The sequence below is a fragment of the Microtus pennsylvanicus genome, chromosome 6 (assembly GCF_037038515.1).
Source record: "Microtus pennsylvanicus isolate mMicPen1 chromosome 6, mMicPen1.hap1, whole genome shotgun sequence".
Lineage (NCBI taxonomy): Eukaryota > Metazoa > Chordata > Mammalia > Rodentia > Cricetidae > Microtus > Microtus pennsylvanicus.
Window position 1 is genome coordinate 85,692,354 of NC_134584.1, and position 19,287 is coordinate 85,711,640.

Genomic DNA, 19,287 nt, shown 5'->3' on the forward strand with positions numbered 1-19,287 from the left:
GGCTTTTCCGTGGTTGCTGGGTATGAAACGCAAGTTCTAATGACCTTCTATGCTGTCTCCTCAGTCCTCAAATGCAATTAAAATGTATTGTTTGTCTGTTTATTTTTATTTATTGTGTGGGGGTGTGCATGCATATGTGCACGCTGGTCATGTCTTGGCATGTGAAGGTGCGGATGTACATGTGTTTACATGCATGTACAGGCCCTCGGTTGCTCTCTTCCTTGCTGAACCTGGAACTCACTGCTCAGCTCTTCTCCTTGTCCACTTGCTCACCATCTCCCTGTTCCACCTCCCAGGGCTGGGGTTGCAGGCGGCCTCCGCATCCGCACAGCTTTGACACGGGTTACGGGCATCTGAACTCTGGTCTTCATGCCTGTGCAGCAAGTACTTTTGAGCCTCACAAGCAATTAAAGAAAGCATTTTTAACCCATGCTTGAGTGAGGAACCCGAGGATACAAAGGGGACTGTGTTTCATTCTTGTGTGTGACTCTATAAAGTATTTCTGTCTCTACTGATAAGAAAATAGGCTCAGAGAAGTGCAATTGTTTACCAAAGTCACACAGCAGTCAGTGGCAGACTTTGGCAAGGCGCCCAGGCATTCTGGGAAGGAGACATCTGTCTGCTCTGCCCACCAGAGGCTGAGGTTATCCCAGGTGTGTGTGTTCCTTCATCGCCTCTGCCCTGTGACCTGCAACTGGACCTGGCGTCTGTGCTTAGAAGAGGCACAGAAAGGGAGATGCAGATGCACAGGCAGGCAGGGATGTGGCCAGCATCTTCTGCAGCGTGGGGAATGGAAGCATGTCGAGCTAGATGGAAGGGTGAAGAGGAGAGAGGACCTTCAGGGAAGTGAAGGCTGGTTTGTGCCAAGCAGGAGAATGAGGAGATAGTTTCAGCCCAGCGCACAGCGGGTGCTCAGAATGCATGGCCGCTGGGCGGATGCGGGAGGAGAGCGGAGCTGGTGGTAAGCTGGGACTCAGGGACCATACGCCCCATGACCACTAGGCAACATTCTGGGGTCTCCCCCACTCTGCCCTGAAGTCCATGCCAATGCCCTGAGCCCACCTATGTGTGTGCCTGTCCTAGGCACACTGAGATCACGCCATCTGGCTGGGGACGGGCACGGATGGAAAGTGTACCAGCTGTGACCAGGTTTCTCCTCACTAGGGCCCACACTTTGGCTGATGCCCACCTGCCGGTCTCAGCCTGGCATTCAACCTTTGCCATCTGGTCTGGCAGTTTGTTTAGCTCTGCCCTCTTGGGACTTTTGCCCCAAGCCATGAGAGCGCTCATTGACCCCAATTTGATTTGATTTTTTCCCCTCCCACCTGGCTTTATGCTGTCTGAACAACGGTTCTACAGTGCCCAAGATGGAGCAGCTATGAAAACAGGGCTTAAATTAGATTCCCCCAGGCTGCTATGCTCTGGAGAGGCCCAGGCGCGAGGGTGGGCGGGGCTTGCTGGCTGGAAGCCTGGTTTCAAGGGAAGGAGAGAAGAATGAAAACAGTCCCAGGTCCTCTTCTAGCTTCTGCTTGTGAGTGCGCACGCGCGCACACAGACACACAGACACACACACACACACACACGGCTTAGGCGTGCACACAAAGATGGGTGCACATTTTTTGAACACTTTGTAAAAAAAAGTTTTTTACACATTAGAAAACTTGTAAATATATATATATGAAATTGAACATTTTGGGTTTGTGAGCTGGCCCAGAGAGCAAAGGTACTTGCCACTGAGCATGAAGATGAGTTCGATGCCAGAACCCACATGGTGGAAGGAGAGAACCATCTGCAAGTTGTCTGCTGACCTCCATACGCATATCATAGCATTCCTGTGCCTACACATATGCACGCACAAACATACACATGTGTTCTACATGCATGCATGTGTTGTGTGTGGTATCTGTACATATGTATGTATGTTGTGTGTGTAAATGCCTGGTATATATGTGTGTTTATGTTAATGGCATATGTACATGATACATGTATGCGTGTGCATGCTGTATAAACATATGTGGATTTGTTGTATATATGTGTGCTATACATGTGTGTGCTGTATGTGTATATGCGTGTATGTTATATATGTGTGGTACATGTGTGTGTTGTATGTGCACATGTATGCATGTGTTTCTGTATATATTGTATGTACATGTGCGTGTTGTATGTGCACATGTATGCATGTGTTTCTGTGTATATTGTATGTACATTGTGTGTTGTATGTGCACATGTATGCTTTGTTCCTGTGTATATTGTAGGTACATGTGTGTGTTGTATTGCACATGTGTGCCTTGTTCCTGTGTATATTGTGGGTACATGTGTGTGTTGTATGTGCACATGTATGCCTTGTTCCTGTGTATATTGTAGGTACATGTGTGGGTGTGCGTGTTCGTGTCCACGCACACGTGTGCAGAAGCTATGGGAGGCTCTTGGGCATCTGTTCTCTCACTTTCCACTTTAATCCTTAGAGACAGTTTCTCATTGGGCCTAGAGCTAGGCGGGAAGTCGGGGCCCTGAGAGCCTCCTGTGCCCTCCACCATGGCACGAGGTTTATAGGCTTTCATTGACACTTCGTTTTATTGTCAAGGGAATGCTGGGAATTTGAACTCAGGTCCTCATGTCCACGCAGCAAGTGCTCCTACCCCCTGTGCTGTCTCCCCAGCTTAACAGATGCTGTCTTTAAAGAACACCTGGGTTGCACTAGTCAGGATTCTCTAAAGGAACAGAACTGATAGAATATATATATATATAATATCATATTTGATCTCTCTCTTTTTTCCGATTAATTATGCATGCACACGTCACACTCACACACAGTCAGCACAGACACAGAGACATTACATCACACAGACACATTCACACAGTACAGACTCACCTGGGACTCAAACCGGCGACCTCAGGCTCTGCGGGTGGCGCTCCATTCCATTCAGCCAGCTCTCGGACCGTTTTGATCTCTCTCTATACTATATATATATATATATATGATTTATTGGACTGGCCTACAACCTGTAGTCTAGGTAGATCATCAATGGCTGTCTCACTTTGGGTGGGCTGAGAAGCAACAGGACAGATGCGCTTGCCAGCAGGAGTGAGGGCTTGCAGGCAAGAGGCACAGCTTCCTCTTCCATGTCCTTTTACAGGGGCTGCCACTAGAGAGTGTGTCCAGATTTAGGGTGGGCTTTCCCACCTCACGTGATCCAACTAAGAACTCCCCTCATAAGTGTGTCCACCTGCTGGAGTTTTATTAATTCTGATGTGGTCAACTTGACAGCTAAGGTCAGCCATCACACATGTTCTCAGCAGAACCCAAGTCTGTCATGCTCCAGCGCCACCTATAAACTGGTCTGCAGCCTTGGGCCAGGTCTGTCAAACCCCAGCACCACCTATAAACTGGTGTGCAGCCTTAGCCCAAGTCTGTCAAACCCCAGTGCCACCTATAAACTGGTGTGCAGCCTTAGCCCAAGTCTGTCAAACCCCAGCACCATCTATAAACTGGTCTGCAGCCTTGGGCCAGGTCTGTCAAACCCCAGCGCCATCTATAAACTGGTGTGAAGCCTTGGCTTGCCGCTAAGCTTTGTCTGCAGCCGGCTTAGGACACTCGCTACTTGTCACGCTGTGTCAGCTGGAGAATAAAGGCAGGTGACAAGTCTGACCCTGTGCTGCACAGAAGCCATTTTTCCAAATAACCTGAGTTTGACTGAACCTGGACACTGCGAACTCATAACCATGTATCAGGGCATCGCTCTGCACAAACTCCGTTGTTGATGCTCTAACTCCCAATAGGGTGGTGTTAGACAATGCTCCAGGGAACTTTAAATTGTGCACTCTTTGAAATAGCAAGTCTCCTCCAGGAATTCAGGCAATAGCAGGTGGCATATCTCTGTTTAGGGCACTGACTGCAACATTTGGACAACAGAAAAAAAAATCCAAAACCACTGGCCATTCACAGTGGAGAGTGCTGTAGTGCTGTAGTTCAGAAGGGTGAGGCGGGAGGGCAGCTTCAGTCCAGGAGTTCAAAGCCAGCCTAGAAAACATAGCCAGACTCCCTCCCTAACAAGAGAGAGAGAAGGAGGGGAAGAGAGGGGGTGGGAGAGGAAGGCAGACAGACAAATAGACAAACAGAGCAAGACACAGAGAGAGAGAGAAGGAGGGGAAAGGAGGGGGTGGGAGAGGGAGACAGACAGACAAATAGACAGAGACAGAGAAAGACACATGGAGAGAAGGAGAGGGAGAGAAACAGAGAGAGACACACAGAGAGGGAGCGAGGAAGAGAGGGAGGGAGGGAGAGAGACAAACAAAATCAGACACACAGAAACAGAGACACACACAGAGAGAAGAAGGAGAGAGAAAGGGACAGAAAGAAACAAAGAGAGACAGAGACACAGTGAGATACAGAAACAGACAGAGACAAAGAGAACAACTAGGGAGAGAAGAGAAGAGAAGAGAAGAGAGAGAGAGAGAGAGAGAGAGAGAGAGAGAGAGAGAGAGAGAGAGAGAGAGAATGAATATGCCGGGACTTGACTTGGAGGAAATGAAGAAAACACAAACATGGGGACCCACAGAAAAGTGGGGACCCAGCAGGCTGGACTCTGATGAAGAAGCTACAGCATCCCAGAACTCAGTGTGTTTGTTATCTACAGATGAATCCCGGAGTGAATGAGGTCCTGAGTGAATGTGTGCTGTTGACATGGGCACAGCCATGACAAGGACTCCAGTGCCTCAGATGCATGGAGAAATGGCAAAATCTTCCCGGGGCGAAGCTCAGAGGGATGGCAAAGCCTTCCTCGGCTCTGAGTGAGAATGTTGACAGTGTGTACGGAAAACATCTACCATAGCTTCTCCCCTAGGTGCTGGCAGCCTGCAGACTGCTCCTACAGAGACTAGCTAAACCTGCCCCCTTCATCCAGCTGCACACCACAATCCCGCCTCATTGTATATCTGTACGTAATAACCCTGGTCAAGTACTCCTCCAGGAGCCATCTGATTGCTGGAGCCACACAAGATGTTCCAGGCTTGACAATGGGCATCAGCCCCATCTCAGGTGTGTCTCACATCATATGGGCAGGCAATAAACCCTACCTATACCGGGCACATGGGGTCTGGCCTGTGAGGCTGTCACATTCGTGCAGTGGTTTCTAGCTTATCTTCTCTCTCCACTGTCCCTTCTCACACCCAGCTGCGCCCAGGTGAGGCATGTCCCATGTGCTCTGTCTTTTTCTCTGTTGGACAAGCACAGTCGGTGATATGGGCACACCTGCTTGCCAGGTCCTCAGGTGCCTGTACCAGCTCCAGCTGCGGAGTGCCTACTGGTGGCCAGGGGTTGCTTGTCTGCCGTGTGTATACACAGGACAGCTGGGGCTGCTGAGCAGCTCATGGGGGTGGGACGCCTCCTTTCTGGGACAGCGATTCCCAGACCCTGCAGGAGCCTTACTCCTGCCTGCACAACATCCAAACTCCAGGGTTACCCAGCATTCCTCACAGCCCAACGTTGCTCCTGTCTCCAGAGCCAGACCGCCCTGAAGGCTCAGGATTCTGCATCTGGCACGCCCTCCTTGCTGGCAGCTTCCATTTCTTTGGAACCAGGCAATCATGAACTAAAAATGTTTTAAAAGGCTGGGTCGTGGCTCAATGGTGAGTGCTGGGTTCCATCCCTAGTACGATGTAAACTGGGTGTTTTGGAACCTGCCTTTAACCCCATCACTTGGGAGCAGAGGCAGGAGGATTAACCTGTTTTGGATTAACATCACTTGGGAGCAGAGGCAGGAGGATCAGGAGTTCATTGTCATTCCTGACTACACAATGATTTCAAGGCTAACTCTGACTGCATGAGGCACCACCTCCCCATACAAAATTTTTATTTTTTTTTAAAGATTTGTTTTATTATGTATTTGGGGGAGCATGGCAAGTACGTACACATGTGAGCGCAGGTGTCTGCTGGGTCTAGAAGGGGCCTGGAGCTGGAGTTACAGGCAGCCACCCCTCCAGCATGGGTGCTGGGAAGAGAAACAAACACTCTCAACTGCTGTGCCATCTCCGCTGATGCCGCCCACTTACAGGTAAATGGCATCGGTGGTGGATATGGACATATTCTGTCTCTATCACTCTTCCCCAAGCCATGCACACTAACAGCAATGGACACCCCACCCGTGTCAGAATGCAGGCTGTGTGCAGGCCAAGTGGACTTTGTGATGAGGACTGGATGCTCATGCATTGCGATCACACGGGTCCTGGGAGCAAACTCCTGGGGACACTGAGGGACCCCATTCGTATCATGGTCCTGTGCTGATTCCGAGGCTTGGAAGCTGAAAGTGTGCAGGGTCCCAAGCTGGTTGTTACATTCTGGGTAAAGATGGGCGGATGGCCTTCCGGGTGCACCATGTCTCTTCTCCTGAAGAAGGGTCTGGATGCCACGTGAGGGCTTGGAGGATGCCTCACGACGTCTCTAGATGAACTTGTTCCTAGGAACACTGGAGGATGTCCCATTTATCCACCATCTACTCTTTCCCCTCCCCTTTTGGCTGGAATTGGAAGTTTGTGCATGCTAGGCAGGGGCTCTACCTCTGAGTCAAGTCTCTAGCCCCTCACTGGGGGCTGTCTGTGACTGAGCCACACTCCCTAGCTCCTGGTCTTTTCTTTGTTAGTTCAGAAATAGATACATAATCCACAGCACACTACACCTGTGAGAGTCTTCCTTTTGTGTGTGTACAGAGAGGTTAGTTAAGGACAGATAATTCTGCCAGTGGGCTGGAACTTCGTTGCAGGGGTCAGTGGGACAGGTCCACCTCTCATGCTCAGTCACATGTTTGTAAAACAGCACACTGTCGCAGGGGTCAGGGAGACAGGTCTATGCCCCCTCCAAAACAGCTGGTGGCTATTAAAGGAATAGTGCTTGGGGTGGGGGGCAGTGGAAAGTATTTGACTCAAACACAAAGCCTTCAGAGATGCTCACAGTTTAGAATGAGGGTGCAGGGGCAGGAGAGGGAAACATGAAGGCACAGGAAGAATGGATCTAGTAAACCCCACAGGTTCCAGGATTTGAAGAGACTGGAGGGTTCCTGCCCTAGTGATGGAGTATGATGGAATTTAAGAAGGTGAACAGCAAGGAGCAAGGCCTTGTGATCTGGGGCTGCTTTGTTCTCTGCATTTATGTATGGAACATGCATAGATGCTGGAGTTGCTTGTGTCTGTGCGAGAAGCTTCCGAATTGCGTTAGCTTGTGCCAAGTTTCCAATTGGTTCTGAGCTGCTCAGGTGGGGAAATGAGTTTGGGCTTGAAAAGACGCCACAAGGAAAGGATTGATTCCAAACGGCACGTCCCACGGCACTCTGAGAACTAGAGAAGTCTTCCGTATGGTCCGCAAGGCCCTGAAGGATCTCCTCATCACCTTCCATGCTCACATTCTCCACTTTCCTCTTTACTTAGGCCTTCCCATGAGCTCCTGCTTGGCCTGTGAGCAAGCCCCACACAGTTCTACCTCAGGGCCTTTGCACGCTGCTCTGGAGGGATGGAAAGCCTTTCATTCAAATGCCTGCGTGATTTCTGCATCACCTTCAGGTCCCTGCTTGGCGGTCACTGCCACAGCAGCCTTCTCTGGGCTTCACCTAATGCGTAACTGGCTCCCAACACATCCTGTCAAGCCTTTGTAAAGGCTAAATTGAGTGCTGTCTGAAATTGATATATTCAAGTGTAATCCCAAGTACCTTCAGACGAGGCTGCATTTGGAGAAAGGGCCTTTTAAATAGGTAACCCACGAGCTGGGGATGTAGCTCGGTTTGGTGTGGTGCTTGCCTGGCATAGGCAAGGCATGCTCAACCCCCAGCCCTGCATATGCAAGGCATGCTCAACCCTCAGCCCTGCATACACAAGGCATGCTCAACCCCCACCCTGCATACACAGAGCATGCTCAGCCCCCAGCCCTGCATACACAAGGCATGCTCAACCCCCAGCCCTGCATACACAAGGCATGCTCAACCCCCAGCCCTGCATACACAAGGCATGCTCAACCCCCACCCTGCATACACAGGGCATGCTCAACCCCCAGCCCTGCATACACAAGGCATGCTCAACCCCCAGCCCTGCATACACAGGGCATGCACAGCCCCCAGCCCTGCATACACAAGGCATGCTCAACCCCCACCCTGCATACACAGGGCATGCTCAACCCCCAGCCCTGCATACACAGGGCATGCTCAACCCCCAGCCCTGCATACACAAGGCATGCTCAACCCCCAGTCCTGCATACACAGGGCATGCTCAACCCCCAGCCCTGCATACACAAGGCATGCTCAACCCCCAGTCCTGCATACACAGGGCATGCTCAACCCCCAGCCCTGCATACACAAGGCATGCTCAACCCCCACCCTGCATACACAGGGCATGCACAGCCCCCAGCCCTGCATACACAAGGCATGCTCAACCCCCACCCTGCATACACAGGGCATGCTCAACCCCCACCCTGCATACACAAGGCATGCTCAACCCCCAGCCCTGCATACACAAGGCATGCTCAACCCCCAGCCTGCATACACAAGGCATGCTCAACCCCCACCCTGCATATACAAGGCATGCTCAACCCCCACCCTGCATACACAAGGCATGCTCAACCCCCAGCCCTGCATACACAAGGCATGCTCAGCCCCCACCCTGCATACACAAGGCATGCTCAACCCCCAGCCCTGCATACACAAGGCATGCTCAACCCCCAGCCCTGCATACACAGGGCATGCACAGCCCCCAGCCCTGCATACACAAGGCATGCTCAGCCCCCAGCCCTGCATACACAAGGCATGCTCAACCCCCACCCTGCATATACAAGGCATGCTCAGCCCCCAGCCCTGCATACACAAGGCATGCTCAACCCCCACCCTGCATACACAAGGCATGCTCAACCCCCACCCTGCATACACAGGGCATGCTCAGCCCCCAGCCCTGCATACACAAGGCATGCTCAACCCCCAGTCCTGCATACACAGGGCATGCTCAACCCCCAGTCCTGCATACACAAGGCATGCTCAACCCCCAGCCTGCATACACAAGGCATGCTCAACCTTCACCCTGCATACACAGGGCATGCTCAACCCCCAGTCCTGCATACACAGGGCATGCTCAACCCCCAGTCCTGCATACACAGGGCATGCTCAACCCCCAGTCCTGCATACACAAGGCATGCACAACCCCCAGCCCTTCATATACAAGGCATGCTCAACCCCCACCCTGCATACACAGGGCATGCTCAACCCCCAGCCCTGCATACACAGGGCATGCTCAACCCCCAGCCTGCATACACAAGGCATGCTCAACCCCCACCCTGCATACACAAGGCATGCTCAACCCCCAGCCTGCATACACAAGGCATGCTCAACCCCCACCCTGCATATACAAGGCATGCTCAACCCCCACCCTGCATACACAAGGCATGCTCAACCCCCACCCTGCATATACAAGGCATGCTCAACCCCCACCCTGCATACACAAGGCATGCTCAACCCCCACCCTGCATACACAGGGCATGCTCAACCCCCAGCCCTGCATACACAAGGCATGCTCAGCCCCCAGCCCTGCATACACAAGGCATGCTCAGCCCCCAGCCCTGCATACACAAGGCATGCTCAGCCCCCAGCCCTGCATACACAAGGCATGCTCAGCCCCCAGCCCTGCATACACAAGGCATGCTCAACCCCAGCCCTGCATACACAGGGCATGCTCAACCCCCAGCCCTGCATAAAGCCAGCCGAAGAATCACACATCTGTAATCCCAGGAAGATCCCTGCAGGCTGGAGGTCAACCCAGGCATCAGAAGGAGAGTGTCTCAAACAACAGCCTCCCCTGCCCACTTATGCTCTGTGCTCTTGGCACGGTATAAGGGCCAGTCGCTTCGACAAAGGCCAGGGGATACGGTAGCCCTTGTGGATGGGGAAATCTCTCCGTCCCCACGGCGAATCTGTCCTGAACACACACTTATGATTTTCCTTGTCCTTATTCCCAAACAACAGCATGTCGGCCATACTCACAGCATCCCCACTGTGTCCCAGGTCTCCTAGAGAGACTGGAGTCTGTAGGGCTGTGTTCTCCACTCTGTAAATGTATGCCTTTTCCCTAAGGGGACCTAGCTTCTGTAGGACTTGGGGTCTCTGTCAGTCCTGGGTGACAGTGGACAGCTGGCCTTGCTGACAGCAGCACAAGGTCCCTGCTGATTCTCTCCATCGTACTCTTCTGCTCCTGCCTTATTCTGTCCCTGTCTGTCCCTCTCTCCCTGGGATGTCTTCTCTGCCTGGGAAGCGGCTTCTCTGTGTACCTACAGCACAGAGGCCACATCCCCAGTACCCAGCCCAGAGCCAGTTACACACTCAGTGTTTGTTGAATGAGTAAATGAGAGACCACAAAGATGTTAAGCCCCTGGTTCCTCTGGTTTTGAGACCCCAGCGACTCATGGGTGTGGCAGTAGAGTTTATCGTTTTCCCTCCCTGAACAGCAGCTAAACTACATTGAATAGAAGAAGACACGTGTTTTCACACTGAGCCTTTCCGTGCAGTCCAGATGCCCATCAAGCTCTCCATTCCCCTGCCTCAGCCTCCTGAGTGCTGGGCTTGCACGTGTGAGCCACCTTGCTCCTGTCCTCCTCAGTCTTAAAGTGCTGTGCTCATCAGAGTGGCTGGGATGTTTCAGCCCATGTAATGGTGACTTGAACAGGCTGACCTCTGGCCTCCACACACATATGCATACATGTCCATGTGCGAATGCACTGCATGAACATGAACACAGACGACACATTAAAAAAATGAGATGAAAACTCTAACCGTTGGTCCCCCTGCGCTCTCTACACCCCAAAGGGAAGCAGATGGGGACCAGAGTCTAGCCCAGCACATCTGAGCTTGAACTTGCCATCAGGGGTCTGGAGTTCACAGAACTCAGAGAGTAGGGGCTCCAGAGGGTCCATTCCGCAGAAGGAAACATCTAGATGCGAGAAAACACCTCTACCCCAACCTACCCCAGTCTGGCTGGCATCTGGAGCCAGGTGGTCCAAGTGCTCAGCATCAGCCACACCCTTGTGCCCTTTCAACCCACGGCCTGTGTTGCCCGGCAACTGCTAGAAGTGTCTTTCCTGTCCCCTAGTTGCCAAGGGAATACTCAATCCTGGCAGCCAGGCCCGGGGTGCTGAACTTCCGGGTGCAGGGTGGGGTGGCCTCTGCTGCCCACACCTGCTCGCGTGGCCCTGGCTTCCTTGTAGCTTCTCTCACTCTCCTCTCCCCATCTTCCTTCTCCCTCCAGTTTCCTCTCCTGGGATTTCTGAGTGAGGTCCATGGATGCCGAAGGCCTCCCGGGGCTCTGACCCCATGCTTCCTCCACTCAGTCATGATGTCCTGCACCGCCCAAGCTGCCGAGGTGCGGACTGCACTCTGGCAGGCTCACGCAGGCCCCTGCACGTCTCGTGGTCACAGCAGATGAGCGGCAGCCTCGACGGGCCAACTCTGAAACGGCGTGGTGGCGTGGTGGACCACCGGGATGTCATCTTGGCCCACCAAGCGCACAAAATGCACAGCACCCCTCAGGCCAGAAGGAAAGAGTGGGAGTAAGTATGTGGGGGTCGGGGTGTTTGTGGGCTCGTGGGCCAGTCGGAGCTGGCAAGCTTCAGGGTGCTCAATGTGCTGATAAGCTATGTGGTTACTGAAGACTCACGTTTTCCCTTACGAGTCGTGATCAACATTCCGCCTGTGGGTTGCCTTGAATTCTCTGAGCTGGCTTTGTGAAGGACCCAGGTCTCCTGCAAGCAGTGCAGCCCGAAAGGGCTGGCGGACGGGACAGATGCTTCTGCTGGGGATGTGGTGGGGAAAGGCTGAGAAATGTTGCCTTTTAGAAGCAACCCCAGAATCCCCATCAGCTCTCACTGCAGTTTCCAGAGCCAGGGATAGACCTTTGCGCTGAAGGCAGAGTGGGAGGCCAGCTTGGGTTGGGAGAGTGTGGTGCTTTCCTGACTTGGTTTGTCATCCCCAAGTGGGCCTGGGGGGGATGGGGAGTTGGGATGGGGTGGGGAGAGCAGCTACCTGGTGCTTGGGACTGAAAACCTCTTCCCAGGTTCCTTCAGTGGTTGTGGAAACCAGCCACGATGAGATGCTCCTTTGCCGTTGCTTTTCTAGGCAGATTGCTAAGGCTTACTAAAAACGTTTTCCCCCCAAAGGTGCAAAGCCGGGGAGGGTTCCTGGGCGGACAATGATGGCTGTGATTTGAACACCAGTAACAGCACAAACAGCTGATGCTGGCGGGACAGAAACCATCAGCTCAAGTCTTAAGGGGTCCCTCCATCTCCACACACTGCCTGTCTCAGAGAGGCTCAGTGTGGGGTCAGCCTGCTTCTCTGCAGCTGTTGCTGTTTTCTTCTGTTGCTGGAGGAGGCTGGGGTGCTGGGTGAAGTCAGTGGGTGCTGGTGCGCGTGTGCAAACACAAGGGCCTGACCACTGTGTGGCAACTGGTTTGAAGTATAACTTCTTGGGAGTGGCTGCTGCATGGGACCTCTCAGGTGGTCCTAGAGATTATGGCGACACCTGGTGGCATATTTGAGCATCTACAGGCAGCAACTATCCGACCTTAGTCTACCCATGCATCAGCTGTCCCATCCATATATCATCCCGTGCACCCCTGATTTCCCCTCCCTCCTCCACTCACACACCCATGTCCAACCCATGCACTCTTCAGCCCATCTGTCCGTCCATCCATCCATCCATCCATCCATCCATCCATCCATCCATCATCCATCATCCATCCATCCATCCACCCACCCATCCATGCATCCATCCATCATCCATTCATCATCCATCCATCCATCATCCATCCATCCATCCACCCATCCATCCACCCATCCACCCATCCATCATCCATCCATGCATCCATCCATCCTTTCATAGGTGCCGGGATAGGACCTTTCCAGAGCTTCTCCCCAGCCCCTTCCTCTTCAGCTCTTCCCACTCACACTCTCCCTTGCTTGGTTCTCTCAGAAGCAATGAGACTCTGAGTATTCCTGCACACTTGCTGCAAGGAAACTTTTTTAGGGATGGAAAAGTGCTTTTTTGTGTGCATATGGAGAGGGGCGGGCCATGGCACGCAGGTGGAGGTCAGGTGACTCCTTGCTGGAATGGTTCTCTTCTTCCACTGTGTGGCTTCTGGGAATTGAACTGAGGTTGTCGGCTTTAGAAGCAAGTGCCTTAACCTGTTGAGCCCTTGTTTCTGTGCAAGGAACGTGGTTTAAAGAACTGAAACACACTGTGGTCCCAGGAAAAGGATGTGTGCAATAATGAGACTAAATACTCACTTAGCCGCTGTGAGCTTGACCCAGGGCTCAGTTCTTTTGGCCTTCCTGTGCAGGCTCGGCCCTGGCCTAGGCTGCTTTCAACTTATCCCCAATGTGAGCCCTTTCTGTTGGCCACAGTATAGCTGGTAGACTTTACTGATCCCTGGTCCCTGATCTACTGCGGGATCTGAGCCAAGTCCCTAGTCTCTCACTGGGGGATTCTAGGCAGGGTCTCTACCACTGAGCCACACCCCCAGGCCCTCACTGGGGGATTCTAGTTAGGTGTTCTTCTGCTATGCTTTCTGTCCTTGTCATGAAGACAATTTTTGGACAAACCCCTGTCGTATTTACTTTTACTTATTTAAACATATGTTAAGCTAAACTTAGCAATGTGCATTGTAATATACATAAAAATAAAATTAGAAAGGAGGACATCAATAAAATACATAATATTTTGAAATACCTATTTTGTAGACATTTTGTTTGCTTTTTTTGAGACAGAGTCTCTCTATGTAGCCCTGGCTGGCCTGGAACCTGCTAGGTAGACCAGGCTGGCCTCAAACTCACAGACCACCACTTGTATCTGCTTCCAGAGTGTTGAGTTATGACTGGAGGCAGATCTTGATGTATAGCACAGGCTAATATCACACTTGTGACCCTCCAGTCTTGGCCAAACCTCAAGGACTCCAAGCCTTCCTGTGAGGGTTAGTGTTAACTTCCAACTTGACAGAATCTAGAGACATCAGAGAAGGACCTCCGGGTGGTTATGCTGGTTTTGTGGATTGAAACATAAGATCTGTCCTCAGCAGATGGTACTTTCTCGAATCTTCATTGGTCCCCAAACTGTATAAAATGGAGAAAGCAGATGGAGTGCCAGTTCACACATCAGTTTATCCCTCTCTTCTCTTCACTGGGACACAGTGTGAGCGGCTGCCTTAGCCATCTCTCTCTGCCCTTCACTGAGCACAGTGTGAGCCAAGGCCTTAGCCATCTCTCTCTGCCCTTCACTGAGCACAGTGTGAACATCTGCCTTAGCCATCTCTCTCTGCCCTTCACTGGGGAACAGTGTGAACCACGGCCTTAGCCATCTCTCTCTGCCCTTCACTGGGCACAGTGTGAGCATCTGTCTTAGCTGTCTCTCTCTGCCCTTCACTGGGCACAGTGTGAACCAGAGCCTTAGCCATCTCTCTCTGCCCTTCACTGGACACAGTGTGAACCAGAGCCTTAGCTCTCTCTCTGCCCTTCACTGGGCACAGTGTGAACCACGGCCTTAGCCATCTCTCTCTGCCCTTCACTGGACACAGTGTGAACCACGGCCTTAGCCATCTCTCTCTGCCCTTCACTGGGCACAGTGTGAACATCTGCCTTAGCCATCTCTCTCTGCCCTTCACTGGGGCACAGTGTGAACCACGGCCTTAGCCATCTCTCTCTGCTCTTCACTGGACACAGTGTGAACCACGGCCTTAGCCATCTCTCTCTGCCCTTCACTGGACACAGTGTGAACCATGGCCTTAGCCATCTCTCTCTGCCCTTCACTGGGCACAGTGTGAACCATGGCCTTAGCCATCTCTCTCTGCTCTTCACTGGGGCACAGTGTGAGCATCTGCCTTAGGCTCCGCTGTAGCAGTGATGGGCTGCCCTTATGAACAGGGAGCTGAGACCCACCTTTCCTGCCGAAGTCTTCGCAGAGCATTATGGCACTGCAACAAGACACGGGTTCTAAGTCCATCCCCCTGTCTTGGGGTTTGCTTTCCCGTAGCACACTGCTCTGTGTAAGTGTTTTCGCTCTGCACATGTTCGAGTAGAAGTCACCCAAACCCCACAAGTCCATGATCATATTCTATGGTTGCCAGGATTTCCGCGTTTGTGTGACAAAGCCACTCTTCTCTTTCTTATTTTCTGAGGATTGTGGAGCAGATCTCAGCTCTTAGCTGGCTTTATAAGCCCAGTCTACGTCTCTAAAGCACACGACCCCCCCCCCCAGTGCTATCATCACACTGACGGCATCAGTCACGATGCTCACAGCCTTTGTAGCTGGTGGACCTTCCGCTTTCCTGAATCTTTTTTTTTTAACACTGATCTCTTGGAGCAAGGGGTCTCTGTGTTATGTTTGATTATTGATTCTGCTTTTGCAATGGAGAAGGACACAGAGAACCTAGCTGAGCCAGCGGAGGCTGCAGCACCATCACCATCCACCCCCGGAGCTTGCTGTCCTCCTAACTGGAGTCAAATCCCTGTCCCTATATGGCCATTGATGTAGGGGGCTCCTAGGGATGAAGTGTGAGAACGGTCATCTCTGGCTGGATCAGTCTGGGCTATGGAATAGCCATATCAGAACATCCTTACTTGCCTTCTCCTCTCCCTTCTTTTTCTCTCCCCTCCTTTTCCTGTCCTTCCCTCCTATTCTAGCCTTGACCTCCTGATATTCCTGCCTCTGCTTCCCAAGTGCTGGATTACAGGTGTGTGCCACGAGGCTCTTAACCACTGAGCCATCTCTCTCCAGCTGCCCCACCCACTTTTTTCTTAAAGTTACATTGATGGGCTGTGTATGGGAGCGGTAGGGTGCTTGCCTAGCTTCCCCAGCCCCAGGCTCCATCCCCAGCCCCTCAGGAAAGCACAAATACTGACTTGTGCTCTCTAGGGAAGCCTGTGGTGACCGCACTTGCTCTCCCTGAGCTCACCGAGAAGTGAGGGAAGTGGGTGAGTTACCATAGCCATCAGTTTCGATATATTATGTGGTGGGAATATGTGAAATCCTTTCTTTTAGCCATTTTTCAGATGAAATTATTAACCGGAATTGCAGGCTCACAGCTTCTAAGGTTGCAGCCCACGGTCACCAGCTCCAGGTTCTGGGTTATGTGGGCGAGGATGTCATGGTGGGCTATGTGGTGGAGCAGAGCGTCTCACCTCAAGGCCTGCTGGAAGGAGAGAGGGATAAGGATTCTAACCGCTTACTGGGGTCCAGCCCCCTGTGACCTCACTGAGCTCCACCCCTCAAAGGTTCCACTACTTCTGGATAGCACCACAGGCTTCAGCAGAAGGCCTTTGGGGGCGCACCTCAGGTGCAAATCATAACAGGAAGTGGCCTGGGACACTTCAAAAATACACCTCCAGTGACATGCCACCTCCAAGCAGTCCCCAGCAATTCAGCCTGGATGCATTAACTCATCAGAAGGGTGAGTTCTGCCATGATCCAGGCCCAACTCAATAGCACCACCTGGGGACCAGGCACTAAGCAATGAGCCTCAAACTCCTGCATCTGGTGACTGTTCTTGCCCCCCCCCCCCCGCCCGTTTTGTTTTGGTTTGTTTTTTTTACGAGCTTTTTGAATGTTTTCTGGACATTCATAGACCCATAAAATTCTGTGTGTGCGCAGGTGCGCATAAGGACGGTCAGGTGTGCGATGTGCGTATAAGTGCGTGCAGGTGTGTGTTGAGCCAGAGGTTAACCTTAGGCGTCCTTCCCTTGGTGCCCAAGCAGGCCAGAAGAGGGCGCCTCTCTTCTGTTAGAGATACGGGCGCAAGGAACGCTCTCAACTAGGAGTGGTCTCCCTGCTTGCTGGTTTAGCCCCAGAGCTGGAATTAACCACACCTGACGTTTTACATGGGTTCTGGGGATAGAAGTCAGGCCCTTCAGCTTGCATGACAAGCACCTTACTCCCTGAGCCATCTCCTCTGGCCCCTCCTTAGTGTTTGCCTGTAGTCGGGCATGGTGTCCCTACTTCTGGAAACATTTGGAGATAGTTTTGTCTCAAAACGCAAGAACTGTCTTTGAAACGGACTGTCTGGCTCCTGTGGCTGAAAAATATTTCCTTTAGAGCCTTTTAGGAACGGGGTTTGCTGACTGGTGGGTAGGAACCGCTGGCTTCCAGCTGAAGGTTCTATAGCAGATCACCAGGTGGCGCTGTGGTCCACGAGTTGAGCAGGTGCGGGGGGGGGGGGGGGGGAGGCCCAGCCTAAAATCTAGCTCTCCAATCCGCATCTCCTGGTCCTCTGCTTCCCGTCTTTAGGGGGCAGGGTTCTGAGACACTGGTGGTAGCTCCTTCAAGATGTCAATTCTTACCAGACTATAACCGATACTCACCCAAAAGGCCAGCTCTTTTTAAATGCACAGCTAGTCTGGCAAAAATCTGTTGCAGGAAGATGACCCAGTGGGTAGACGGGCTTTCTGCACAAGTCTGGAGAGCTGTGTTCAATTCCTGGAACACAAGCAAATGTTCCGGAAGACACTCAGTTCTACAGAGTTATCTTCTGGTCCCCACATGCGTGTTGTGGCACAGGTGTTAGAGCGTCCATACACAGTAAGAGCAACTGGAACATTTAGTTTCTAATTTTTTAAAAATTATTTATTATGTATACAGTATTCTGCCTGCAGGTAGACAGGCAGGTCAGAAGGGGGCACAAGATCTCATTGAAGATGGTTGTGAGCCACCATATGGTTGCTGGGAATTGAACTCAGGACCTCTGGAAGAGCAGCCAGTGCTCTTAACCGCTGAACCAACTCTCCAGCCCGCAACTGGAACATTTGAAAGATCAGTTGGGATTGGGGTTGTGACTTAGTGTCAGGGCTCTTGCCTAGCATGTACAGAGTTCGAATCCTGAACTTACCACTCACTGATCCTGACGGTGGGAGGCCCCTCCCTCTCTATCCCCAGTTTCCTGGCTGTAAAGTGAAGATAGCCACAGCATCCAGCTCTGGGGGGCAAACATTTCCTTTTGTGTGGGGTGTATGCATGTTTGTGTGTGCAGGTGCGTATGCACATGTGTAAGCATGTGTATGGAGGTCAGAGGTCATCACGAGTGTCATTCTTCAGGAACCCTCCACTAGCTTTGTTTCTTTAGCGAAGGTCTCTCTTTGTAGCCTTGGCTGTCCTGGAACTCACAGAAATCTTTCTGCTTCTGCCTCTCGAGTGTTGAGATTAAAGGTGTGTGCCACCATGCCTGGCTTCCACTCTCGTTTTAAACACGAAGTCTCTCACTGGGTCCTGAGGCTCATCAGTTAGGCTAAGCTGACTGATCAGCAAGTCCAGGGATTTTTCTGACTCTGCTTCCCTCGTGCTAGGGTTACATGGGTGCAAGAAGCCTGGCTTTCTGCGTGGGTTCAGGGATGAAGCTGAGGTCCTCATGCTTGGAAGGCGAATGCTTTCTGCACTGTTTCCTCTCCACAACCTGAGGCGGCAGCTTCTCTAACGGAGCAGGCTCACAGGCAATCTGCGTCTGGTCTCTGCACCTCAAGGCGGAAAGGACAACTGGTCTCAGTGCCTCGTCCCCACAAGGAAAAGAAAACAACCCTGACCAAACTGAAACCTGACTTTTAAAAAGGAGCTGCTTGGGAATCAGAACACTTTTTTTTTTTAAGGGGAAGGCAGGTTGAACAATTCTAGCCTAGTTGATATTAAAAAGAAATAGGTCTGGTCCCAGGGCACTGCTTTTCCAGTGCAGCTGGCTGGCTTGCAGGGCAGAGAGACCCTCTTTTTGTCCTTTGAATACTGGCCTTGGCTTCGAGCCACAGAGGAAGGTCTGCAGAGGCTCTGGAGTGCCCGCCCCTCCCTCAGTGCCTGGCAGGCTCTCCATGCTAGCTGCTGGCTCCTCAGTGTCTTATTAGCACATGTCCCTGAAGTCACCCTTCGGATTTTTTTTTTTCTGAGACAGGGTTTCTCTGTGTCCAGGACTGTTCTGGCTGTCCTGGAACTGGAACTTGGTTTGTAGATCAGGCTGGCCTCGAATTCCTTGAGATCCTCTTGCCTCTCCCTCACAAGTGCTGGGATTAACAGACATGCGCTACCACCACCCAGCCACCCTTCTGATCTTATAGGACTTTTGATGTAGGATTCAGCTGTGCCTCCAGTTGCAAGTCTCCAACAGCCGCAAGCCATCTCTTTTTCATGGGGCTTGTGAGCTTGAGCTGTCCTGTCCCTTCCTGTCTCTTACAGCCAGCTAAGATGCTAAGCTTTCAACAACCCACATTTATGTTTTGAGACAGGGTCTCTGATTGGCCTAGAGCTTGCT

At 52.0% G+C, this 19,287-nt stretch overlaps 1 protein-coding gene across 1 annotated transcript in view; it reads left to right on the forward strand.

The window, feature by feature from the left end:
- LOC142852167 (uncharacterized) overlaps positions 1-19,287 on the forward strand; it is a 117,165-nt gene that overhangs the window by 5,058 nt on the left and 92,820 nt on the right. The window contains exon 2 of the mRNA XM_075976673.1: positions 11,266-11,566. Coding sequence (XP_075832788.1) covers positions 11,301-11,566 — 266 coding nt within the window. The 5' untranslated portion in view covers positions 11,266-11,300. The remainder of the gene's footprint in view (positions 1-11,265; positions 11,567-19,287) is intronic.